The 27,107-nt window shown below is 40.3% G+C and overlaps 1 protein-coding gene across 1 annotated transcript; it reads right to left on the bottom strand.

Annotated features, from left to right (window-relative positions):
• Positions 1-26,933, bottom strand: ppp2r5eb (protein phosphatase 2, regulatory subunit B', epsilon isoform b). The gene is made up of 14 exons (XM_053502155.1): positions 26,431-26,933; positions 15,331-15,491; positions 6,779-6,975; positions 6,282-6,383; positions 5,414-5,506; positions 5,167-5,297; positions 4,998-5,057; positions 4,781-4,889; positions 3,306-3,359; positions 3,161-3,211; positions 2,920-3,039; positions 2,691-2,818; positions 2,489-2,590; positions 1-1,521 (listed from the first exon to the last, which is right to left on the bottom strand). Exons 2-14 carry the CDS (start codon positions 15,485-15,487, stop codon positions 1,422-1,424), a joined length of 1,404 nt encoding a protein of 467 aa, XP_053358130.1. The 5' UTR covers positions 15,488-15,491; positions 26,431-26,933; the 3' UTR covers positions 1-1,421.
• Between the last annotated feature and the right edge of the window lie 174 nt (positions 26,934-27,107).

The following is a 27,107-nucleotide window of genomic DNA, read 5'->3' as shown; positions in this document are numbered from 1 at the left end:
TTTTTATCTCAAAACAGGTTTAATTTAATATGTCTTTATTTTTAAAATAATTAAACATTTGTCATTTCTCCAACCCAGTTTGACTTTCGGTCATCATTTAATTCGAGGCTCACCACAAAAAAACAAAACAAAAAAGTCTGGTTGAGTCAGAGACCTTCACAATCCCTCTCTCTCTCTCTCTCATTCTCTCTCTCTCCGTCTGTCTCTCGCTGCTCATCTACACAACTAAAACAATTCAAGGCCGAAATCTGAACATAAGGAGTAAAAATGGAGAAAGAAGAAGAAAAAACAAAAAAACAAAAACAAAGAATATTAAACAGCGAGTGGTGTTTCAGTAATACGTATTTAACACTCTGTGACCGTCCCTAAAGAAAAATAGATGTATATATTTATATATTTATATATATATTTATAAATGCGCTAAAGGTTCTAATAGTTTAATCAACAACAGATCAGTGAGCTGCATTCAGGTACGATATTTAACACTGTAAGAAACTCTCGTACACACCACACACTCGTACACACACTAACAATACGAGCTTCTCAGGTTTGGCGCAGGGACGCTGGGTCCTCGGTGTCTTCGCAGCAATGGGGCGTGTGTGTTTGTGTGTGTGTGTGTTTGTGGTTTACTGGTACCAGTGCCAGACTGGTGCAGAATCTAGAGAGGAGAATGAAAGGACAAAAAAAAAAAAAGAGAGAAAAAGAAAATGTGTAGAAAATCCTGGCAGCACCGAGAAATAAAAAAATAAAAAAAGTTTGTTAATGAGATGGTGTGTGTGTGTTGTGTGTGTGTGAAGAGGGGGGATGCTGGTTAGAAATTTAGGCTTTTCACTTTGAAGATTCTGCTATTTATAGATTCTGATGAATTTAATCAGGGACAAGATGAAAGGATGGAAAAAAGAGAGAGAGAGAAAGAGAAAGAGAGAGAGAGTGAGACAGTGTGAGAGAGAGTGAGACGGTGTGTCTGGACGAGCGTTAGCAGGAACCCATCTCTCCTCGAACGACAGTGGTGAGGCTTCTGTTTCCTAGACGATTTCTTTCCTCTCTCTCCCTCTCCACATTAGCAGTCCGTTTCGAGTCCTAGCGTCCGGTCGAGTCTATCCCTCGCTTCACAGCGGACGAGCGAGCTCTTTTTCTCCGTTGTTTGTTTGTTTGTTTTTTTTCTAAAGTCCGTTTTTTTTTCCATTTTCAGTGTAATATTCTTGAAGGGGAAAAAAAAAATATAGCAGGAAAAAATATTTACAATGTCGCTGAAATAATGAGATAGACGACGGAAATCTACAGTAAAGTAAGTCGCACGATACAGAAAAAAAGGAAAATAAATGTGAACGGAAACAAAAACGAGAAGGCCTGCGTGGGCGTGGCCGGAGACGTGGGAGTGTGTTCCGGATGGGGGCGGGGCTGCGAGAGGCGGGGCAGCGTTAAGTGGGAATAATGGCGTCGCTCCGCAGGCCTCTCTTCAGCTCCAGGTCCTCCAGCTTCTTCCACAACTCCTCTCGCTCCTTCTCCTTTTTCTTCTCTCTGTGAACGAGATCGAGAGGTGAGGGTTAGAGAGAGAGAGAGAGAGAGAGAGAGAGAGAGAGAGAGAGAGAGAAAGAGAGAGAGAGAGTGAGGGAGTCACTAGTGTAGCAAAACGCTATTGTGAAAGAGACTAAACGAACAGATGATTTCGAGGAAGAGAGGAAGGCCAAAAGAGGGACAGAGTGAATGAGAAGAAAACAGATAAATTAGAGAGAAATAAAGAGACAGCTCAAAGAAAACAAAAAGGAGAGCATGAGACAGCACCTGGGATGAACTGAAACAGAGAGAACATAGGAAAAAAGTGCAAGAGAGAAACTGAATGAGAGACATATATTGAGACAATATAGTGAGAAGAACGAAAAAAAAGAGAGATTAGAGAAAATGAGAGAGATATAGAGATAAAGTGTGATGGAGTGGGAAAAACGATCATGAAAGGGAGACAGATTGAATGAGAGACAGAGAGAGACAGCAACAGGAAGAGACTGAATTACAGAGAGAACGGCAGAAAGCGTGAGACAGAATAAAGGACAAATGACTCTTAAAAGAGAGAAAGAGAAGGGGAGGAAAAAGCAATCATGATGAAATGAGAGAAAAAGAGACAGACGAAATGAATAAGATAGACAGCAGCTGCATGAGAGAGAGAGAGAGATGGGGAGAAGCAATGAGAAAAAGAGAGAAGGGGAGGGAAAGCAACTGTGACTGAATGGGAGAAAACTAATGACAGTAAGAGAAAGAAGAAATAAAAAAAGAAGGAAAAAGCAGAAAACTGCAACTCAGACAGCGTGAGACGGAATGAAAGAGACAAAGCGAGAGAGAGACAATGACGGATATTAAAAGAACAGAGAGCAAGCCGCAAAAAAGGTAAAAGAAGAGAAAGCAACTGAAAGTGAGACAGAAGGAAGGACGAGAGAAGTGTGTGTGTGTGTGTGTGTGTGTGTGTGTGTGTGTGTGTGTGTGTGTGTGTTACCTCTGGCGATCAGACTTGTAGGTGGCAGTGAGTTCATCAAACAAAGTGCTGTTCATTTCCATGAAGGATTTCAGGACGTTGTACACTAAAGCTACGATGGCCCTGAGAAACACACACACTCGCATAAAACATTTATACTCGTGTGTGTGTGTGTGTGTGTGTGTGTGTGTGTGTGTGTGTGTGTGTGTATTTATGCGCTCACGGGTTCCAGTGCTCTTTGGAGATCCTATACAGGCTGGAGAACATGATGGGCAGGATGACGTTGGAGTTCTCCTCGATAAGACTCATGATGTACTCGTTATTCCAGTAGTACAGCGCTCGCTCCGCCACCTGCGCGCGCGCACACAGACACACACACACGTCATTTCTGGCCAGTGATTATTTAAACTAACCCGGTTACCTCCAGTCCGGCATGGTGTCGTGTCACTCACCTGAAAGTGAGGGCTGGAGACACATTTGGAGATCTGCTTGAACAGCGGCTCCTGGATCTTCACGAACTGCGTGGGCTCGATCACGTCCAGGATCTCCTCCAGCTCTCCCAGGAACATCACCTGCAACCACACAGACGCGTTAGAGCCCGAGACGCTCACAGCCTCCTGTACATGCGCACTCACTTCATACTTTTTAATCTTTTCATCTTAATCTTGTTCCGTCACTCTTAAATAAACGCACCTCTTTTTGACTGCATGTCTTTGGCCAGAACTTGAGAAGTCCTCTGATGACCTGCGCACACAAAGTAGAAAGACGTCAAGGAAAAAAAAAAAAACCCGGGGTGACAAAGGACAGGGGGCAGAGTAAAGGTGCACAGGGTACTCACTGGTTCTGTTAATGTGGGGTCTTTCTCTAGGAACTGTACAATACAATACGCCAACTGCAACACACACACACACACACAGAGCAGAAACAAAACACCTGAGCATCAAAACACACAATGCAGCAAATTCACGTTCCTTAACCCTGCGTCCTGAGTACCAATAAACATAGTAAGTCAAAAATTCTAAAAAATTCTCCAGCTGTAGGATTATACAAGAACCGCAACATGGTCCCACCTTTAATGCAACAGCATCGAAACAACCGTGACACAGTGGAACCTTGGATCGTGAGTAACTCAAGCTGCGAGTGTTTTGCAGGACGAGCCAAAAATTTGTTATTAATTTTAACTTGATAAACGAGCGAGATCTTGAAACACGAGCAGTACATATACGCTTTGTCTGCCAAGCGTCATGTGATCACACCTAAGCCAATGGTTCTTCTCTCTCTCTCTTACTGTGGAATTATGGGTAATCATCTTCAATGCTCGGTCTAATTGCGCGTGCATCACTTGTGTAGTCAACATCCATGCGCACATTTACTATGACATTGTGACCACTTTTCAAAAGTAAAGTGCAGGTTAATTTGTTTTATTTTTACTTCATATTTTGTATTAATAACTTTATATGAATATTTTTGCGTTGTGGAATGAATCATCTTTTTAAAAATTATTTTTGCCCGATTTTCTCCCTAATTTAGTTGCGTCCAATTCCTTCCCGTCACTAGGGGGCTCCCCACATTAAGGCTACTTAGCAGTTGGGAGGGCCGAAGACTATCCCGTGTGTCCTCCAAACCACATGACGCCAGCTGAGTCACGCAGCGTTACAGCATCACCCGGAAATCGAACTCGCAATCTCCAGATGATAGGGCGAGAACTTTACCACAGCGCCCCTCGAAGGCGGAAAAAAAAATCATTTTCGACAAATTTGCTTTGATATACGAGTGCTTTAGATTAAAAGTAGCACATTATGCTCGCAATCCAAGACTTACTGTATCTGTAAATCACTGGATCGTTTTTTCTTTTCTTGTCAAATGTTCCGGTGTATATTAGATCTGATCAGAGGACTTAAGAGCTTTGCCTCTAATTGCATAAAATCAGAAAGTCTTCTATAAGTATTAACTACAGAAGAATGTCCAGAGAATTTCTACGCTGGCAGCAACGTAAATAATCGTCTGTTTAACCTCAGCTCATCAGCTCATAACCTCAGCGGTATTAAGACAGTATTGCTTCAAATATCGCTAGCCTGGTGTAGTGGGCAGAAGTTGATCCGGAATCCATACGCATACGACAAAATCCACTGTGAGTTGGTCAAACCCCACCCACTCCGATATATAAACAGATGAGTTAATAACATCAGTACCAGAACTTATACAGGCACATACATACTCAGGACCCTTTTATTCATCCCAGGATCATAAAAAGTAGACAAATTGCTGAAAAATGCATCGAAAAGGACACATTTTATTTGCACACAGACGCACCTGTGCGTGGAAAAGCGAGAGACTCCTGACTGTGTGCAGGGGAATCAACACTTTCACCAGGAACTGTTTGTGTTCAGCTTTCAGAGGTAAAGCAAAGCCGTTGATGATGCTGAAGAAGAAAAAAAAAAAAAAAAAAAAAAACAGATACACATGATGACACACACACAAATGTGTTTTGGAAACATGCTGATTATCCGTGCGCTGGTTGAAGACCTACCTTCCCAAAATTTCCAGCAACTCGGCGACTCCGTTGAAGTGCTCGGTTTCATAAACAAAACTACAGAGAAAATACACCAACATTAAAATCCATACGTTACAGATAATTACACACGTCACAGCTTCTTAAAGGAACGGGTTATAATGACGCAGCGGTGCGAATCGCTCACCGTAGAAAAATATTATTTATCTGTTTTCGTATAAAAGCCCTCAGCCCCAGGAATTTGCCGTAGATTCTGTGTAAGACTGTCTTCAGGTAGTCTCTCTCCCGTGGGTCCTCGCTGTCGAACAGTTCCAGCAGCTTCAGGAACAAAAATAAATAAATAAACAAGAGACATTAGATACGTAAGATTAACCAGCCGCAACACATGGCAGGGCCGATCACGTTTGAGACGAGGTCTGGTCTCCGGGACTCACCTGTAAGACAAATTTCTGGTCTATATACTTTTTGGCAATGCTGGGCTGGAACTCCTGACTCTCCAGGAAGCGAATGAAGAACTCGTACACCAGCTGAGAGAGAGACAAACAGTTCATTAGAGCTCTAGTAACTAATTATCAAACTGCATATCTTCTCCATTAAAGTGCACTACGTAACACTAACAGCAAAATTAGTTATCCAGTTATCACAAGGTGTTTAGCAGAAAGAAAAAGGTGAAAAAAAAGAAAAAGAAAAAACAGGCCGATTTGATTAGCAAAGTGGGCACCAAAACTTTCAGTCAGAGAGGGAGATTGGATATCAAATGTGAACAGCAAAGAAGTGAGATCCAGCGCATCATATAGTGCGTAAGTGGCGCAAACAAAATGGACACGAAGACGTCCGAATTAAAGAATGCGGAGACGAAATGAGAGCTCGGTGTGTAGGCAAGAAAACAGACGCACTGTATTTAGCTCCGCCCACACGCCTCATCGCATCCCATATGACACCGAGGTAAGAAATCCAGCATGTCTGTCTGGAGGATTAAGTGTAAACTGATGTTACGTTTGGTGAGGAAAATACTGCCACCAGGGGGCGCATGTGTGGTTTTGGGAGCACTGAGGCAACCAGAGTACAACTTAAAGGTGAGCTACCAGTGAGATTCTCCACAAAATATCTATCAGAGGAAGAATCATGAGGGAAAATGTGTGTGTGTGTGTGTGTGTGTGTGTGTGTGAGAGAGAGAGAGAGAGAGACAGAAAGAGAGCCCAGGACCCTGAGCTGGAGAACACACTGACTGACATACTGACCCAATTCTCATTCTCTCACACACACACACACACACACACACACACACACACACACACCTACCTGTAAATGTGGCCATGAAGCCTCTAAAGTGGGTTCATCCTCCTCTGGGTCGAACTCATTACTGTCGCTGGGTGGAAGAGTGCGGAAGATGTTGTAGGACACCTGAGAGGGTCAAAACAGACATTTATTTAAAAATTGTTGCGTTAGAGAATAATGTCTGATGATAAAGAAATTATTGGTGTTAATGTAAACTGGTTTTAACTGGATCTTAGAGACTAATTGTTTAGAAATATTGAAATTATTAAATATTTATAATTACATATTCATATTACATATATATATAATTTTACACTATAAAAAAATAGTTTTGTAAAAAAAATATAAAAGAAGAAAAAGAAAGGGTTTTTCTCGTATTAAAAAAAAATTCTCTTATAAACAAACATTTACATTTTAATATTGCACTTGAGCCTTTTGAGGGATTTAAACATGTATAACTTAAAATAATGATCTAGTTGATGATGTTTAAACCTGGGGGTGCCAATAATTCTGGAGCTCACCATCTTGACGACCTCGGGGTAGGCCTGCTCGGTGAGGTAGCCTCGGCTCACCGTCACGTAATCCACCAGCTCGTTGAGCGTCGAGCGCTTGTACTCCTTCATCTTCAGGTCGGAGAGCGTGTCCATGAAGTCGAACACGGTGCAGCACTGCTGCAGCTTCTTCAGGAACAAATCCGGCTGCTCCTGAGCAGGAACGTCTGGGATCACACACACACAAAACAAAAGTTCAAACTCTCATACAAGTCGTGTGGTTGTGAAACACACATGTGCTTCGTGTGTGAACCGTTACATCAGCACCCTTATACAAGTGGAACTTGACAGTGGAAATGATGTTGACGCCACGTCTAAAACGTGTCGCGCTAGATAAAAGAAACTTGTCGAACTAGACACATTGTCATACAAACCAGTTAAAGGTAAGATTTTTTGCATTAGGATTTATTGCCATATCAGCTTCTCAGGCTATTTCATGGCAGATTCATATCAAATATTAAGCTTGTTTATTTAAACCAATTTTATATAATGTTATAATGTAAGTGATTTGGAGAGTTATGGGAAAGTAAAAAAAAGGATGTAATAAAAATAAATATCACATTATAGCATGGTCCTTGCCAGAAGAACAAGATTTTACATTAGATTTTTTAGGTGCCCGTTAGATAGAAATTGTAAAAGTTTTTCTGGTCTTGCAGAATGTTTTTTAAATCTTGTTCTGGTAGAAATTGTTTTCTTGTGGTATTAAAACTTTGTTTTATTTGAAGAAAAAGTATGTGTTTTATGTGTTTGAAAAGTATGTGTTTTATGGTTAAAGTAGTTCCACAGCGCTGACATTTTGGAGCTTCTTCATCCTTTAATAAATACACATTGGTTACATTTGTAAGGCCTTTACGGCACCTTGTATTTACGACCTGGTCGTGTCTTTATTCGAAGGGGTGATAGCCTCTTTTTCCTACCACTAGGTTCATTTCGAATAATTTTTTTTTGGTCCTGTTTCCATTCTGCTTGCCATTTATTTGATATACGATACTCAATAGGTGGGGTACGATCATCCAGTCTCTGCTTCAACTGGGGTTCAGGTCAGGGGACATTGATGGCCAAACCATATGAGGCACTCCAACTTAGTCGAGCTGTGACAATTCTGCCACGATGTGGTAAAGCATTATCATCCAGACCACTGCTGCATTGTCCAGGTCACATGGTCTTGTGCCCACTGCAAACGTTTTACGGCGGTGTGTTGGTGTCAGGGGAGTCACCTGCAACGGTCGTTTGGCATTCAAGCCAAGGTGGTGGAGTCGGTTGCGAATGGTTTGTCTGGAAACCCTAGTCCCCCTCGCATCTCGTAACCGGGCCTGCAGCTGTGCAGCAGTTGCATAACGATGTCTGAGTGCATAGGTCCTTAGGTATCCTTTTTTTTGAATTTTATTTTTTTAATATATTTAGTCCTGTCCAATTCTTTTTCCGATTTTCTCCCCAATCTAGTCGTGGCCAATTCCTCCCCGTCACCAGGGGGCTCCCACATTAAGGCTACCACAACCACTCAGTCGGGAGGGCGAAAGCTATCCCATGTTTCCTCCGAACCACGTGACGCGAGCCGACCGCATCTTTTCGAACTGCTCGCTCACGCACCGTTAGGGGCGGAGTAACACACTCTGAGGAAAGCGCTAGCCGCCCCTTCCGCGTGCGCGAGCTCACAGACGCCCCTGATTGGCTGTAGAGCCGTGATTAATGCGGGAGCCCAAGTACCTCTCATCCCGCCCCCCTGAGAGAGCTCGGCCAATCAGCTCTCTCTGTGCCTCCGGCTGTGAGAGAAAAACAGCATCACCCGGGGTTCGAACCAGCGATCTCCGGATGATAGGGCGAGCACTTTACCACTGCGCCACTCGGAGGCTACGTCCTTAGGTATCCTTGATGCCATGTCAGCTTGTTCATTGCCCGTAATTCCACTATGTCCTGGAATCCAGTAGAAGATAATATTGTGATGGTTCTTCGGTAGTTGGTTTGCCTTGATTAATACATCAATGGTTATTAGATGATTTCTTTTCATAGATTCCAAAGCTTGTAAGCAGGAAATTGGTCTGGGATACGGACTCCGTAGTGATGTTAGTCGGTTATTGCTGCTGCAGAAACGTGGTTGTCCATTTTCGATCCATCTGTGTATATTGGTTTACGGTAGGGGAAAACGCTTTTTATTTCAGCGCGGTTTGACACCAACGTGATTTGACACGGTGCGCTCCTCGCTCCTCCCATGCTCTCGGCTCTCGGTACATTCCTCGTTACTCGTCGTCCTCGCCTCCCATTTCGAAACCTCATCGGATCTACACTGATCTTCCTGCGAGTAACCTGCCATGGATTTAAAGCGCAGACGCTTTAAGTAAATAAGTTACGTGAACGCCTCCTTACAATTTATTTTTTTTTTTTAAGTCTCCATACCTACGCTTGTATACGTGGGCTGTTCATTATACAGCTTCCTGATCGCAAAGGAGACGTTACTATGGAAACCGTGACGTTTGAGCGGGAGCATGTTTGCATAGACCTGTGATTTGTCAGAGCTGCTGTTCAAGAGAACTAATCAACAGCTCCGGAGCGATCGGTGCAGGGGGCGGGGCCAAGTTCAAGGAACTTTGAGTGTTAGTGCGGTGTAGAGGACGACCCCTGATTCTCAGAAAACTAATTTCTAGGAAGCAAAAAGGCACAGGTATAAAGTAACAGCCATGTGCTACACACACACAGCAAGAGGGAGAGAAAGAGAGTGTGTGTGTGTGTGTGTGTGAGAGAGAGAGAGAGAGAGAGAGGGGAAAACCCCATAGTCTGTAAATGGAGTAGTAACTGCTTTGGTTTACTGACGGAAAGTCTGATGTGTGTGTGTGTAAGAAAGAAGGAGAACAGATAGTTACCCTGAATATTGCGAAAATATTAAAATGTGCTATAGGTGTGTAAAGTATGACACACATGCGCACACATTCAGGGTCTGAAACATACATGCAGTATAAACGTTCTGTAATATATTATTAATTTTAAATCATCTGCACTGCCGTATGAATCCCTTCTGCTCGAGTCTTAAGGTTAATCCTCATGTTTTTATTTGTTTTGTTTTTTTAAGAGCCTGTTATCCGTGTGAAACTGTTACACTGCAGAGCATGTGCGAGTGTCACCACCGCTGCTGTACCTGTTTATTTTGATCGCGCGAGAGATATTTTAAAAGAGATCGGCTAATATAATCGAGCGGACGTCAATATCCTTGGGCGACCCGGACGAGTCTAGTGTATGTGTGGGAAACACTGAACTCAATACTCACTCACTTTATATCCTAAATCATGGAACTGATTAGCTAGAGTGAGGCTACTGAAGTCATGAAACACACACACACACACACACACAGACAGACATAAAGCAAGAGAGAAAATGCCAGCATAGTTCACATTCTTCTCGTCAGAGGAACCGAGAACACCTGCAGCTACAACCTGATAGCTCACTCTCTCTCTCTCTCACACACACACACACACACACACACACACACACACACCCCTCTTATATCTGTCACACGCTTACTACACGTTGTATTGTCATTGTCATGTTCAAGAAACCAATTTGAAATGATTGAACTTTGTGACATGGTGCATTAACCTGCTGGAAGTAGCCATGAGAGGATGGGTACATGGTGGTCATAAAGGGATGGACATGGTCAGAAACAATGCTCAGGTAGCCCGTGGCATTTAAACGATGCCCAATAGGCACTAAGGGGCCTAAAGTGTGCCAAGAAAACATCCCCCACACCATTACACCACCACCAGCAGCCTGCACATATGGATCCATGCTCTCATTCTGTTTACGTCAAATTCTGACTCTACCATTTGAATGTCTCAACAGAAATCGAGACTCATCAGACCAGGCAACATTTTTCCAGTCTTCAACTGTCCAATTTTGGTGAGCTCGTGCAAATTGTAGCCTCTTTTTCCTATTTGTAGTGGAGATGAGTGGTACCCGGTGGGGTCTTCTGCTTTTCTAGCCCATCCGCCTCAAGGTTGTGCGTGTTGTGGCTTCACAAATGCTTTGCTCCATACCTCGGTTGTAACGAGTGGTTATTTCAGTCAAAGTTGCTCTTCTATCAGCTTGAATCAGTCAGCCCATTCTCCTCTGACCTCTAGCATCAACAAGGCATTTTCGCCCACAGGACTGCCGCATACTGGATGTTTTTCCCTTTTCACACCATTTAACCCTAGAAATGGTTGTGCGTGAAAATTCCAGTAACTGAGCAGATTGTGAAATACTCAGACCGGCCCGTCTGGGACCAACAACCATGCCACGCTCAAAACTGCTTAAATCACCTTTCTTTCCCATTCTGACATTCAGTTTGGAGTTCAGGAGATTGTCTCGACCAGGACCACACCCCTAAATGCATTGAAGCAACTGCCATGTGATTGATTGATTAGATAATTGCATTAATGAGAAATTAAACAGGTGTTCCTAATAATCCTTTAGGTGAGTGTGTGTGTGTATATATAACTGCTATACATATTTTATATATATACAGTGGTGTGAAAAACTATTTGCCCCCTTCCTGATTTCTTATTCTTTTGCATGTTTGTCACACTTAAATGTTTCTGATCATCAAACACATTTAACTATTAGTCAAAGATAACACAAGTAAACACAAAATGCAGTTTTTAAATGATGGTTTTTATTATTTAGGGAGAAAAAAAATCCAAACTTACATGGCCCTGTGTGAAAAAGTAATTGCCCCCTGAACCTAATAACTGATTGGGCCACCCTTAGCAGCAATAACTGCAATCAAGCGTTTGCGATAACTTGCAACGAGTCTTTTACAGAGCTCTGGAGGAATTTTGGCCCACTCATCTTTGCAGAATTGTTGTAATTCAGCTTTATTTGAGAGTTTTCTAGCATGAACCGCCTTTTTAAGGTCATGCCACAACATCTCAATAGGATTCAGGTCAGGACTTTGACTAGGCCACTCCAAAGTCTTCATTTTGTTTTTCTTCAGCCATTCAGAGGTGGATTTGCTGGTGTGTTTTGGGTCATTGTCCTGCTGCAGGACTCAAGATCGCTTCAGCTTGAGTTGACGAACAGATGGCCAGACATTCTCCTTCAGGATTTTTTGGTAGACAGTAGAATTCATGGTTCCATCTATCACAGCAAGCCATCCAGGTCCTGAAGCAGCAAAACAACCCCAGACCATCACACTACCACCACCATATTTTACTGTTGGTATGGTGTTCTTTTTCTGAAGTGCTGTGTTACTTTTACGCCAGATGTAACGGGACACGCACCTTCCAAAAAGTTCAACTTTTGTCTCGTCGGTCCACAAGGTATTTTCCCAAAAGTCTTGGCAATCATTGAGATGTTTTTTAGCAAAATTGAGACGAGCCTTGATGTTCTTTTTGCTTAAGTGGTTTGCGCCTTGGAAATCTGCCATGCAGGCCGTTTTTGCCCAGTCTCTTTCTTATGGTGGAGTCGTGAACACTGACCTTAATTGAGGCAAGTGAGGCCTGCAGTTCTTTAGATGTTGTCCTGGGGTCTTTTGTGGCCTCTCGGATGAGTTGTCTCTGCGCTCTTGGGGTAATTTTGGTCGGCCGGCCACTCCTGGGAAGGTTCACCACTGTTCCATGTTTTTGCCATTTGTGGATGATGGCTCTCACTGTGGTTCGCTGGAGTCCCAAGGCTTTGGAAATGGCTTTATAACCTTTACCAGCCTGATAGATCTCAATTACTTTTGTTCTCATTTTTTTCTGAATTTCTTTGGATCTTGGCATAATGTCTAGCTTTTGAGGTGCTTTTGGTCTACTTCTCTGTGTCAGGTAGCTCCTATTTAAGTGATTTTTTGATTGAAACAGGTGTGGCAGTAATCAGGCCTGGGGGTGACTACAGAAATTGAACTTTTAACTGTGATAAACCATAGTTACGTTATTTTTTAACAAGGGGGGCAATTACTTTTTCACACAGGGCCATGTAGATTTGGAGGTTTTTTTCTCCCTTAATAACATAATCTTCATTTAAAAACTGCATTTTGTGTTCAATTATGTTATCTTTGACTAATAGTTAACGGTTTTTGATGAGCAGAAACATTTAAGTGTGACAAACATGCAAAAGAATAAGAAATCAGGAAGGGGGCAAATAGTTTTTCACACCACTGTATATATATACACACACACATACAATATATAATATATAAATGGTGAAATGACGAACAGGGGAAAAAATTGCATTGACTTGCCCACCCTTCTGCCCTCCCCAGCCCACATCACCACCCCAACCCCCTCACACCCCCTCACACTCCTGAACCACCCACACATACACACACAGGGCCGCTTACCCGCTCACCCACGCCGTCTCTCCGTCCTTCGCCTTTTCTTCCCTGTCACACTCTCCGAGATTAAAGATGGCCAGACTGGGAGTGAAGTGTTTAAAAGTATAAACCCGAGGCACCGATACACTGCGCTCGTGCATGTGTGTGTGTGTGTGTGACCGTGTGTGTGGAGATATGTGTGCATGTCCTGAAAGGAAAGCAGCAGTCAGGATCAGGTTACCAGGCGCAGCTGACCCCATGGAAACTATGGCTGGGTGGAGAGAGGGGAGGGCCTGGCTGTAATGAAATGACACCCTGAGAGAGCCGCGCACATGCACACACACATACATACATACACACACGTGGCGTGCATCGTTCCTTTCTGTCTTCACTTCTATTTTTTGCACTGCTCGTTTTAAACTTTCTGCCCTCGAGGTCAGAGACACAGAGAGAGAGAGAGAGAGTTACTCCCATGTCACACTCCACAACTGTATTATACCACACGTGCCTAATGATAACAAGAGTAAGGAGTAAGACATACAAACATCCCATGGGGCAGACGTGACCAAAATTTATACTAAAAATGTTTCCTTTTTTCCTTCCCACTGGGGAGATCAGACCACCGGGACGCCCCACTGGGGAGCTCAGACCGCCGGGACGTCCCACTGGGGAGATCAGACCACCGGGACGCCCCACTGGGGAGCTCAGACCGCCGGGACGTCCCACTGGGGAGATCAGACCACCGGGACGCCCCACTGGGGAGCTCAGACCGCCGGGACGTCCCACTGGGGAGATCAGACCGCAAATAGCTTAAGAAACGCTACATCACTCAGTGCAGTTAGGTGGCCAGAAGTTTGCTAACAATAAACTTACAAAGACGTTACTGTTTCTTTGTGCAGCTCTGTAGCCTGAACGCACACTAACGAGGAAATAACATTACTGAATTCCATGCAGTGTTAGAACACCTGACGATGGAGATCTCCAAGGCAAACTGTGTGTGTTTTATTTATTTATTTATTTTTATACACAGGTCTGATGTTAAACTGGTAGCTGTTACCAAACCATTAGATAACATTGTCCCAGTCAACACACGTACAGTGTATACACTCTTTTGCTTGCTCTATTTTGTAAGCAATTGCGGCACCTACTGGCAGTCAATTCGTACAACAGCTTCAATGTGAAATTCAAGGACCACTGAAGAGAAGCAGAAATCCCTTCTATGAGAATCTCCCTTAAACCTCACTCACACACACACACTCAGACACACACACGCGCTCTCACATACTGACCTTCTATTAAAAGCTCAGCCACATGTGGTGTAGTGTTTAAATAATAAAACACCTCAATACTGATCTGTATTAATAACCTGATGCTGTGAGTGACACCGACACTTTCTCTCTCTCTCTCTCTCTTTCTTTCTCTCTCATACACACAGAGCGTGACCTTTCATTATAAAGTCAGAATAAAGACATGGGTTACTTAATGGTTACTTAAATACCCATAATCCTCATCGAGCTGTGGAGACAGGGAAGAAAAAAATCTCCAGGCACGTTAGATTGGTTTTGTCAAGTCCGTAAATTGCTTTTACGAGGCAGTGAAGAGTGTGGAAATAACATGCAGGTGTCATAGAAACACAAGGTAAAATATTACCCATAAAAAAAAAAGAAAAGGAAAAACACGGACTCAATATAAGTCGGCTTTGGGTTTGTTTAGATGAAAAACCGGCCTGACGAGTCGTAATGTTAATTAATATTTATCGCCCACAATAAAACATACATATGTTGTTACTAACAGGTTTAACAGGTTTAAAGATTATAAATAGAATGTTCTTTAATGAAAGTTTAATCTTTTTTATATAAGAACATTATTGAATTCTGGATTCTGATTGGACAAAAAGTGTTTCCATAGCAACAAAGCACCATTGCGGAAAGAGTTTTTTTGTAAGATGTTTTTTCGTAACATTTGGGAAGGAGTCTCCAGTGTCGGCTCTTTCTAACAGTCAGATGTAAAAGCTCTCGTTTTATGACTCCTGGTTTCTCTGTCATGTGACGATGTGTAATTTCGCCGTGGATCGAGGCTAACTATCAGATGTGGGTCGCTTTCAAAAGATGTCCGGTGCAAACCGGAGCCAGCATTAAAGGGCAGTTTTGAGCTGATTATTAAAGAGTTAATAAATAATGCTGACTTATAGCCAGCGCAATATAATCAGTGTGATGAAAAGATAAGTTGCGTGTGTGTGTGTGTGTGTGTGTGTTACCTTTGAGCAGAGGGAGGGGTGTGAGCTCGATGGGTTTGCCCTGAGAGCGGAACTGCGAGGAACTCTGCGAGCGCTTCTGCTTGGCCTTCCTGACCGATTTTCGGGAGAACCCGTCTACTTTGTCCACTGACGGTGGCGAGGTGGCTGCTGAGGACATAGCCCTGGAAGACACAGAGGAAATATTAAATATCTGTATGCTTTTATTTAAGCAGGTAAAACATAAGGATGTCAACCCTGGCAAGCCTAAACACCACCACAAGGGGTCGCTCTCTCTTTCTGCATCAGAGCATGGAGAATTGATGCTTTTGGGTTTGTTTTTATTCACACCATGAAAACCCGCGTTTGCAATGTTTCATGATACAGCGGAACATCAGCATAAGAGGTTAATCCGCTCTGGAGGCGAGTTGTTAGGGTGAAAATTTCATATCGTAAAACGCATTGTCCCATAGGAAATAATCTAAATGCAGATAATCTGTTTCAGCCACCCAAAAATATTACCAATATTACCAATTTCCAACACTATAATAACATTTCTGCATAATAAAAAAAATCAAACCTTTTAGAAAAGACATGAAGTAAATTAGAAAAGACATGAAGTAAATAAAACTTAGAAAAGACATGAAGTAAATAAAACTTTAGAAATAAATTAATAAATAAAATTTAAAAATGGAAAGTAAAATATGAAACAGACATTAAACCTCACTTAACCTTAATTTATAATTCCTCTTGGCACCGGCTTCTTAAAAACCAACCTGAAACTGACTCCTGTTACTGTCTTTGCTAACATTCTTGGGACGCATTTTGCCATGTCTTCACTGAATCTTGCACAAAAAAAAGAAAAAAAAAAAAAAAAGAAAAACTCACTTCACTTGGCTTTGCACTGACACGAACAATTTCTGAACGGCTACCGGACATACGCACAACTTATCCAGCGATTTGGTTTGTTCACGTAATTGCTGAAAATGCTTTGAAGAAACTTTCTTGCAAAAATCAGTTCTTAAGGCAAAAATTTGTGGGGCAGGGCGTTCGTATTCCGAGGTACCGCTGTATAGTGGAGACACTGAGCGAATATATATTACAATTACGTTACCATAAAAAAATGAATATAACCTTAATAAATGACATGGGCTCATAGTAACTTCCTGGTCATACACTCTCCACACAATAATCTTGACTTTTTTTTTTTTTAATCAAAAGTGACTATTGATGTGGGAAGAGAGAAAGGGGCGGTGCTTCCATTGTTTTTTCATCAGTCTGCCCCCGGTAGTAGCCCCCAGCCTGTGGAACAGCCTCCTTTCGCAGTTGAAAGCCGCCCAAAATCTTAATCATTTTAAAACCATGCTTAAAACACATTTGTTTTCATGTGCATTTTATTCCGTTTGATTTATTAAGCTAGTTTTATTTTATTTATTACTATTTTAATTATTATTTTATCCTATGGATTTCTGTCTTGTGGTTTGTAATAGTGAACAATGAATATTAAGTAGATACCCTGTATAGTACCTGCTGACATTATTTTATACTTGTACAGCACTTTGGTCAGCGGAAGTTGTTTTAAATGTGCTTTATAAATAAATTATATTTATTGATTGTTAACATTAAGATAAGTTTAAAAAAAACAAACAAATAATTGTGAAAACATTTTTACTTTTTTTTGCTTATTGGTCAAATTTAATTGAGTCAGAGTAAATAGAAAATGCAGTTTTTAAATGATAATTGAATTTATCAAGGGCAAAAAGCTGTTCAAGTGATTGCTTGATTCAACAGGTCTGGAAGTAATCTGGCCTGGGTGTGGGGAGTGAAATTTAGCTCAGCTATCCAAATAAATAAAAATAAATTTAAAAAATAAAAAAAAAAGGAATAGGGGTCCCCCCCGCCACACACAGGGCCAGGTAGGTTTGGACAACTTTTTGCCCCTTAATAAATGAACTTTGTTGTTCATTTATTTATGCAACATTTAAATATGTTTGATGATCACAATTATTTAAGTGTATATACAAATATACAAAATATTTTTTAACAAATGGGGCAAATACTTTTTCACAACATTTATATAATAATAAAGCTTCAAATAAATTCAAAGTTTCATTCTGCACTTTTTAATAATACACAAAACACTGATATGATTATAATATACATATCAAATTAACTTGGTAATATGATTAAAGGTTTGTGCACCCCTGACCATCACCATGTGTGGTGCTACCACAAAGCTTTTCATACCATGGTGTTCCTCTAAACAATTCCTCTAAACTGAAACCAAGAAGCCCAAACCTGTTCCCAGTACACAAAGCGAGGACTGGAAGAACTTGAGAATCCTGCGCAGAGCCCTGACTGAACTCAACCGCAGTCAACAGCTTTTGGAGCCTCTTCCACGTCCTGATATCAGCACCTGATCTCACTAACGCTCCTGTAGGTGAATGAACACAGACCCATATGGCATCCAACGGAAAGATTTTCCACAACTCAATTGCGGAGCGCGCTATAAGAGCAAACACGGCCGCGATAAACCTGGAACAGGATGCTCATCAAGAACATGATCTTCACTTGATTATGATGAAAATAATTACAATTATCTTTATTAATAAAGGTGAGGTTTTGTCTGTACGTTGGTCAGACTTAGATTTTTACATTTCATACATTGGAAAAAAAATTCCGTCTGACTGTCCATATGTCTGTCTGCCCAGTTGATTTTATTCTCCGAATGGGCGTAGCCATATACGATAATCATCAGAGTCAATCAAGTGAGCGCTTTTGCCTCGAGGTGGGCGTGGTCACACATCACATACCAGAGCAAATAAATTCAGTGCTTTTGCCTAGTAGTGGGCGTGGCCATACGCATCACTTAAGAGAGCCAATCAATTCAGCGATTGGCCAATCAATTCAGGATTGCCTCAAGGTGGGCGTGGCCATACACATCACTCAACAGAGCCAAACAATTCAGTGCTTCTGCCTGAAGGGGGTGTGGCTATACGCATCACTCAAGAGAACCCATCAATTCAGCGCGTCTGTCTCGAGGTGACAAACACGAACAAAGGCACGACTCATCATGGCTTACTCCAAAAAATAGACGTACACAAAAATGTTGAGTCGAAGGGAAATTATCAGCAGATATGTGCTGATGCTGATAAGATTACTTTTAGCTTAAATCTTTTAACTATTCCTACAAACTCTTTACACGACAACAACACGTTTTAACACTAGTAACGGATAAACTCATAAACAGCATGTGTTTGATCAGTTAATTAATGAAACATTATGTTCCGTGCGTAATCATCTTCCTGCATGGATGTAAAGCCGCTCGGAGTTTCCAGCTCGGTGGATTCTGTCTCTCGCATCACCAGACTTCCTGTTGACTTCCTATTAAGCTCCGATTCACTCTCGTGTACGCACTCGTCTCCTCTCTTCTCTCATAATCCCTTCGCTCGCGTTACATAACATCACTCTGAGTGCGGAGTCTCGGCGACCCGCTCCTCATCGCTTCCAGTCTATTCATCTTTGTACCTTCTCAACACATAAGCATCAATTATTACCCTTAAAACAATATTTATTACACCCTTAACCCATAAACTACACAGTTATGGGTTAAGGGTTGAACATAAAATTAAAACACCTACAAAACTCATAATATAACTTTTAAACGTCCTGAATGACCCTTTAAAATCTTCCATGGTTGTGTTCTGTTATTATTAAGACATTTAACGCAACACACTAACTTCTTAAAATTAAAAGCCTTCTCATTTTGTTTGTAGGGAGTGTAAACTTTTGCACGCGACACTACATTCCTAACTAGATCCACTGCATATCCTGTCGGCTGACAAAAATAACAACGGCAGATGACATTTCCGACAAGTCGCTTACTTTTGTTACCAGAGCTAGCGAGCTAACCATAAATACCTTGTACACATCAACGCTCGAAGCTACTTCCTTCGAAGCTTCAAAAGGCTAAAATGTTTACCATTAGGTAATTATTTCACAATGATGTTTTTTTTGGGTGGGAATAATAGTGCCTCAGTGAAAAGGCATCAAACAGAGTCAAGTGCATGTGGCAGCACATTAAAGCCCGTGAACAATTCATGAGCACATTGATTCGAACAAAAGTTTGATTTGCTTTAAAAAAAAAAAAAAAAGGCAAAGCTGTGCATTATTCCTGAGTTTCGCTTCGTACTCCCCAAGAGGAAATATAAATAAACAATTAAATAAATGAAGTGGATTGGAAAAACCCTGAGACAGAACCCATGTGTCTGTAAAAGGCTTCCAGGCAGATCATCAGGACACAAGTCAATGTGAGATGAAAATATTATGATGATAATTGTTAGATTTAACTAGGGACTGTATGATTTGATAAGAAAATAAATAAAATCTCTATTTTTTTTACATATTTTGATTTTAACTGCAATATTTAACTATTGAAAAAGCTAACACCAAATAATTGGACAAAAAATCTCATTAAAAAGAAGTTCCATGATAAAAATGTGTTCATATTTATCAGGTGTTAAATGAAAAACTCTGCATCAAATCCTTACTAAATATAATTATATATTACATTTGTTATACGTTATAACATGACACACAGGAATCACCTGATACGACATAACGATACCGAAGTTCTGATTCAGTTCGTATTGCGGTTCTGTAAGTATCCCAATTTTATAAATATGCTGATTAAATGCAATTTTTTTTTTTCATATTTTGTTACTGTTCTAAACAAACTCAGCAAATAATTTGTTTGTACTACACAGGATGCTGTGTTGCGTGCCAATGTGTAAATAACTTAGAGTGCACCACCTGTAGGATTATAGTGAAACTGCAACTTTTTTACCACCTTAAACGCAAACATACTTAACATGAATAACAATTTAAATATATAAGAATAATTTAAATTATTTTTACAGTACATAAAAAGTCAGCTAAAACTTGAGTTTTTGCCATGTTATATACACTGATGATATGAGAGATCATGTTATGTTCTACATGGTTTATATTATAATATACACGATGGAACCAATTTGTTCCCCTCATTACAATTTTGCAGTTAGTTAACTGTGCAAGTCCCTGATGCGATTAAATCTCTGCAATTAATCGTGCAGCACCAACTTTAACATGATTTTAATAACATGATATCGTCTTAAAAACTTTACTCAAGCGAAGTGGTGGACGTGTACTGAACCGTTAAAACTGTAAAACGTGCACCGTGAAGCTTCCCTGCACCATGTGGCCTAGCTGATTCATGATATGCGTTTTCCGTTCAATCTTACACGACGTATTCTTCCAAATCTACGATGGCCGGCTTTTATACAGCTGTCCTGCATTTCCTTTTTCGTACACAGCCTGTAATCAGAACGTACTGCCAAGTGCACCATTACTGTACACGATTCAGCCTTCGTAAAATCCAGTTAATAATATCTGAATGTATAGAGTAGCGTGCATGTTGAGAAATCACGAATTTATTCTGCACGACGTACGTCAGAGATTCTGAAACGTTTGCGTCATCATGAATCATCGGCGATTCGCTTCCCCAATCGTGACGAACACTTTCTGGATGGTCAAACCATCGATGAATCTTAAAAAGGCAATATCGAAGTGTTTTTGTTAGGCGTGATGCAGTTCACACGACGTGACTGTAATTTATGGTCACATAATTTCCCTGTGTGTCACACTGTCTTGTTACGCAACAACTGATTAGTTAGTGAGTCAGATGATATCAATTCAACACTTTAATTTTTCTTTTTTTTCCCGTAATTTACATGAAACCAGCTGGAATTCATGTTGACATTTGGCTGCAGCTGGACGTACACGATTATAACAAAAATATCACTTCACGATACTCAAAGACATTTTTATTATGCAGGTTATCGACTGCTAACTATATTGTACAGGTTTATTTATTAGAAATTACCTTAAACACAAGGAAATAATGGTTGAAAACTTGAGTACTCTAATTATTCTGGCCAATCCTGTCTTCTATAAAACCGTATCCAGCTGTTCCAGCTGCACGTGTCCGGGGGTCACACTGGTGTCAGCGGTGCTGCGTCGGCGAGGCTTGCATTGTGTCTAAACATAGTCCAGACTTTCAATAACAAAGTTTATTAGAAAAGCTCCACGGCCGTTTAGATCGTTATATCATCATCTTAACGTCTGGATTCATAAACAAGATCCCTGCGTCCTGGTTTTAGTGGCCGAGGTAAAGGTCTGTGATTTGTCAATTAAAACATCAGTCAAACAGACCGTTCCGGTGAAAGTAAAGTAGGAGGTTCTTTATTTAGAAATTTCTTTAATTTCCTGATTAAACTAAGCAAATTACTGTAAAAAAAAATTTATAATTATAAAAAAAATATCACTTCAAGATACTCGAAGACATTTCTATGATGCATGATATCGACTGCTAAATATATTGTATAAAGTCTGGCGAGTATGAACGTAGTGTAATTCGTAAACATTAACATGCGATACTCAGAGCACGTGGTACGCAAAGTGCGTTTATTGTCAGAATTGCATCACTGGGAGGCGTCTGAAACAAACTTCAACGTGTATTTGGATCTTCAAATCAGTGGGAGGAGCTTAGGAGGAGGAGTGACAGGAGTAGGTGGAGCTGCAAAAAGCTGATGGCGTATTTGTGAACAATTATACATCATCAAAATGCACTAATAATCAAATCACATTTACAGTACATTAAAACCTGATGAGACTTTTGCATTATGTTGAAATAAAGAAAGAAATATTGCTTGTAAAACGAGGCCATCTTGGAGTTTAGTTAGCTTGTTTAGCTTCTCTGTTAATTTATGTTGTAAGTTTATGTTGCATGTAGCACCTTGGTCCTGGAGAAACGTTGTTTCGTTTCACTGTGTACTAACTGTATATGGTTGAAGTGACAATAAAGCCTACTTGAACTTGAACCACGTTACGACTTTAACCTGCAGCATGTTTTACATTTTTAAAAGGACAACCAAAAACATCTGGTTGAATATTGTTTATAATATTGCTTTATTTGTTCATCAATTAAGCTATGGAATTTAAAATTTAATTTATTTTTTTAAGTTAATTCAGTTCACTAGATCACTTCACAATTTTTAGAACTGTATAGCTAAGCGTAAATGTTATGATGTAAAAACAAACAAAGTTCTTAAAAATAAACCACAGATCCTGCAAAAATAGACACCTATGGCGCCCTACTCAAATACTCGTGTTTTTGCAAAAGTATCGATTCTTGTTCTTTTTAACTTTAGATGTTGGTGCAATGGAGCAGAAAGTAAGCAGGGGAAAAAAAAAAAAAAAAAAAAAAGGATTCTCGTTTTGTATGAGTCATAACATTTAAGCAAAAACAACAAGTTAGACAACATTTTCACGTTTAGGAAATACTTTTAATACTTCCGAACCAGCTTGAAATAAAAATGATATAATAATTAAAAAATAAAAAAGGCAGGAATCTGAAAAATGAACCATCGAGAAACCTCTGCAAGTTTATATGAAAAAAGTGAAACGTGCTTCCTTTAATAACTAATCATGTGTGGACTGAAAGCTGAAACCGCAACAACGCTTCACCACTTTTACTTTTAAAGCGACTAAACATCGGACCGTTAGGAAAGTGTCTGTCACTTAAGCAAGAGAACCAGTAATACTAACGCACGGTGTGTGTTGATTGATTCACGACCTCAACATGTGCGTTGAGTAAAACACAGAAGAATATTCAATCTTAAAAGCTGCTGTAGTGTCTCATCAGTATGCTGAATAAAACTGTGCTGCTAGCTAATGTTATCTAATCAAAATGAAAAAATAAAAAAGTGGAAAACTATCCATAACGTTAGTTAAACAGCGATGATGAAACGAGGCTCACGAACATCTCCGGCTGACAGACGGGCCGGCTCCTCCCAGTGTGAGCTTCCATACATCCAAAACACTCGCATATAAATGACTTTGCGTTTCCTCCACAAGTCACACACACAAGTCAACCTCTCCTCCGTACATTTTTTCCATCATTTTCCTCAAGTTTTCATTATCTGTAGCCCTAGACGGAACAGCCAAATAAAATCCTGTCAGAATTCGACAGGAGTCTTGGATTAGGATATAAAGATCCTGCAGCGACTGGACAGTGACTAAAGGAGAAAACTACATTCTGTTCACATCATCATCAACCCTTACTGTATTTGCGGGTGGATTTTAAATAAGTATCTGAGATTTCAGTCAGGATTACTGTTCTTTTTCTCACATGTAGCAGAAGAGCAACATTTCACTTAGTTAAGTTAGTTACACTTAAATGTCTCATCAATTTTCTCTCATAATATTATTCTGTATTTTATTTTTTTTGAATATTATATTTTTATTTTTTAACCAATACAAAAAAGCAACAACAACTATAAAGACAAAGAAGGAAAGACAAAAAAAAAAAAAAGGATTTTAAAACCATTGTTACATCAGTTCCTCCAGCTTTATACATAGATTAACAATGTTATACATATATTTCTGGGCCAGTGGGCACATGCAATTAAATGATCTTACATACCATGAAAAGGTCATAACTTCAAACTACTATCCTTGACACTTGACAGGTAACTGAAAAAGGGTTCCCAGGTGGATTCGAAGTCAGCAATGCTATCAGAAAGATTGTGTCTAAGTCTCTCTAAATGCAAAGTGCTAGAGAGTTCAGAAAGCCAGGATTTAAAAAGTGGTTTTGATGCCTTTTTCCATAAACAAAGAATAATTTTTTTAGCTACCACCAATTTTTTTAGATACATTAATTTGATGACTGAACCCACGAAGTGAGTCAGACCAACCAAAAACAGCAATTGCTTGATCAGGGGCAAGAGTACAAGAATAAGCCTTAGAGTAGAATCTGAAAATTTCACTCCAAAACTCAAAGTTTTGGGCATGACCAGAAAAGATGTCCCAAGGATCCCTCTGCAGATTCACATTTGTTACAGTTAGAGGAGATGGATGGGTTATTCTGTATTTTTTATGGACATTTTTGATTTCAAAACCAGGACCTGACTTTCTGGGTAAAGAAAAAACAAAAAAGGCCACGCCCAATCTTAAATCACTGTTTTTCGGGTCTGAACGACCGACACGTACGATTTCCTTGAACCTCTTACATAATATAACTCTAAAACTTGTGTGTAATCTGACAGAAAATGACACCATCGCTAGTTAGATACTGTTTGCAGATGTGTGTAAGGTGTTTCGTGGAAATTTATTTTGCTTAACTGACCTCCATCATCAAAAGTAAATCTAATAAGGGTCTGGGTCTAAAAAAAAACAAAACAAAAAAACTAATGTGTGTGAGAAGCGTTCATAAAAAATGGAATGGATCGATTATTTTTGCCGGAATTATTGTGATAACTGCAGGAGAAATGATGAGACTAATTGGTCAGGAAAAATTTGACTAAATTAGGATGGTCTGGAGGTAACTGTGACTTGCGGTGATTCTTTAGAAGCTGGCTGGTGTGGTAATGCTGAGGATGTGGACTTTGACACAGGAAGATGATGTCACGCCTGTCCACAGCCTTCGCCAGCATCAGCATACTTGCTGAGAGCGTGCTGGACGTAGCTGTGGTTTTTTGTTTTTTTTTGACACCCTGCTGTTACAGTGACATCATGGTGCTGGTCTTTCCTCCATACAGATAAACGTTATCTTAGTACGTTATCTTGTCACATCACAATGATAATTTAAACTAACCATGAATTGTTTAGCATGGTTTTGTTTTGATAAATAAGTACTACTAGTTTAACTTGTAATAAAAGTGGGTGTACTAATATTGAACATCTGGAAGCAGTCATTTAGGTACATAAGCATGCGCGTGTGCATAAGTTAGTGTCTCTCCTGCTTGAGTTTCAGACACTCGAGTTTAGTTTTGTGGTTTGAGTGACCGAAAGAATGTGGCCACGTGCGGCTTCTAACGCGCACGATTTTGTGTGATGAGTGGGTTTGAGACTATTTTACTCCCAGAGTTTTGAAAAAACTGAGACATTTAACAAAAGATAGATCGGAGGCATTTAACTCAAGATTTTTAAATTCTTTTTATAACGTAACGCCATAGGAAGGAGTTTCTTTTGCAACACTCGGAAGCTTCTGCGCTCGAGACAGAATCGTTTATATCTGAGCTGTGTCTGTCTGAACGTCCAGATATTTCGTTCTGCTTGGAGCTTAAAGATAAGGACGAGGTGCTTTGCAATCAGTTTTTTCAACCTTTAAACTGTATTTTTAAATGATTGAATTTCCTTTTTTATATAAATATATACATATTCACTCAACTGGAGAGACAGAACGAACTGCATGTACTGGAACTTGGGGGGCGGGACCTTTAATTTCCTCAGAGCATCTGATTGGACGAACACAAGACTAGTACAGAATGAGTCACGGAAAATATTTTCCTCTGACTGACCAACAACAAAATCATACATTTGAATGTTTAAACAAACAAAAGGACTTGTATTATTATATTACTGAATTTATGTGTATTTCACGAAAAAAACGCATATAAAAGACACTCGAGTAAATGAATAAACCGCAGCAGAAACAGGCCCGAGTCACCAAGTCACAGGGCCGTATCCCAAACGCCCACCTCCTGCCTCCGTACACACACTACTTAGTGCGCGTGCCTTTTCCATCCTGCGGCCTACACACAGGCGATTAGCATGATTAGCAAGTCATGACCGTCACAAAACGCCTCACCAAAAACATCTTCATTTTAAACAATTATATGGTGTAAGGGTTAATATATTTCATGTGGAGGACGTAAGATAAATCATACAGACTTGTGAACGGTTAGGGTTAGCAAAACTCCGAGCTAGCTTAATAACTCGCAGCTAGCGCAAAACATGGATAGCTTGTGATTTCATCTTTTATTGTATTTAAATTATTTTTTTAAATAAACTATAACGAAAAGGCGAAGTGTCTTTACATGTCTATAATTATTTATGTTTAGCGAGCGTGTTTATAAAAAAAAACACGTATCTTAGCACCGCAGATAGCTAGCATGCTAAGCGAATTCCAAGCTCGCGCCTTGCTAGCAAGAGAAACACAAAACAATCAGCGCAGATTAATTACATTTAATAAAAATCAAACACAAAGCACCTTTTAAAATAAAGATATTAGTTTGTTTTTACCTTTTGATCCTCGGTGAAACGAATGAGTTGGTTAGAAGGAGTGATCCCGTAAAAACACCTTGATTTTTATTGTTTTTAATTTATTTACTTTCCTTTAAAAATAGATATGTCTATGTATATGTGTATATGTTCCCGATTCTGCTTAAATGTACAAAAAAAAAACGAAGATATGCCAATCCTTACAGACGAGCTAGTGAAATAATCCTCCGTGTCCCATCAATGGATGCATAAAAAAAAAACAAGAAAAGAAAAGAAAAAGAAAGATGCGGGTTAAAATAAACACATTTCCTGATGATGGAATCCAAAAATCCAGTGTGTGTGTGTAAGCCTGACTTATTCTTCCTTCTCGGTAAGTTTTCTTTATTCAGTGTGTAATTGTATTTAAACCGTTTCACCCTATTGTCAATATTGCGGGGCTGGTGAGTCCATGGCAGAGAGAGACAGGGCTGAACCGTGCTGGTTTGGAGTGCCAGCCCATACCCAATGCTGATTGGTCGGTTTGAAGGTTAGCAGTGACGCGATTAGTCTGCGTATATGTCAATCACGAGGCGCAGCAGAACGGGCATAGGTTGCCGAGTACAGAGCTGAAGAAAAGACGTGAAGAGAAAGGAAAGGCGGGGGAAAAAAAATCACACACACTGCTGTCAGTGAAAAAGTGGAATGAAGTTAGACTTGAA

Source organism: Clarias gariepinus, chromosome 8 (assembly GCF_024256425.1).
Source record: "Clarias gariepinus isolate MV-2021 ecotype Netherlands chromosome 8, CGAR_prim_01v2, whole genome shotgun sequence".
Taxonomy (NCBI): Eukaryota; Metazoa; Chordata; class Actinopteri; order Siluriformes; family Clariidae; genus Clarias; species Clarias gariepinus.
The sequence above is the reverse complement of the archived record's forward strand: the minus strand, read 5'-3'. Positions and strand labels throughout refer to the sequence as shown.

What these genes read in the sequence shown, in the direction of transcription:
- ppp2r5eb (XM_053502155.1), bottom strand. Translation starts at nt 15,487, where the DNA reads ATGTCCTCAGCAGCCACCTCGCCACCGTCAGTGGACAAAGTAGACGGG. An exon ending in ACCCCGAGGTCGTCAAGATG is followed by an intron (nt 6,384 to 6,778) that starts GTGAGCTCCAGA and finishes TGACCCTCTCAG; the next exon opens with GTGTCCTACAACATCTTCCG. An exon ending in TCTCGCTTTTCCACGCACAG is followed by an intron (nt 3,360 to 4,780) that starts GTGCGTCTGTGT and finishes TGTGTGTTGCAG; the next exon opens with TTGGCGTATTGTATTGTACA.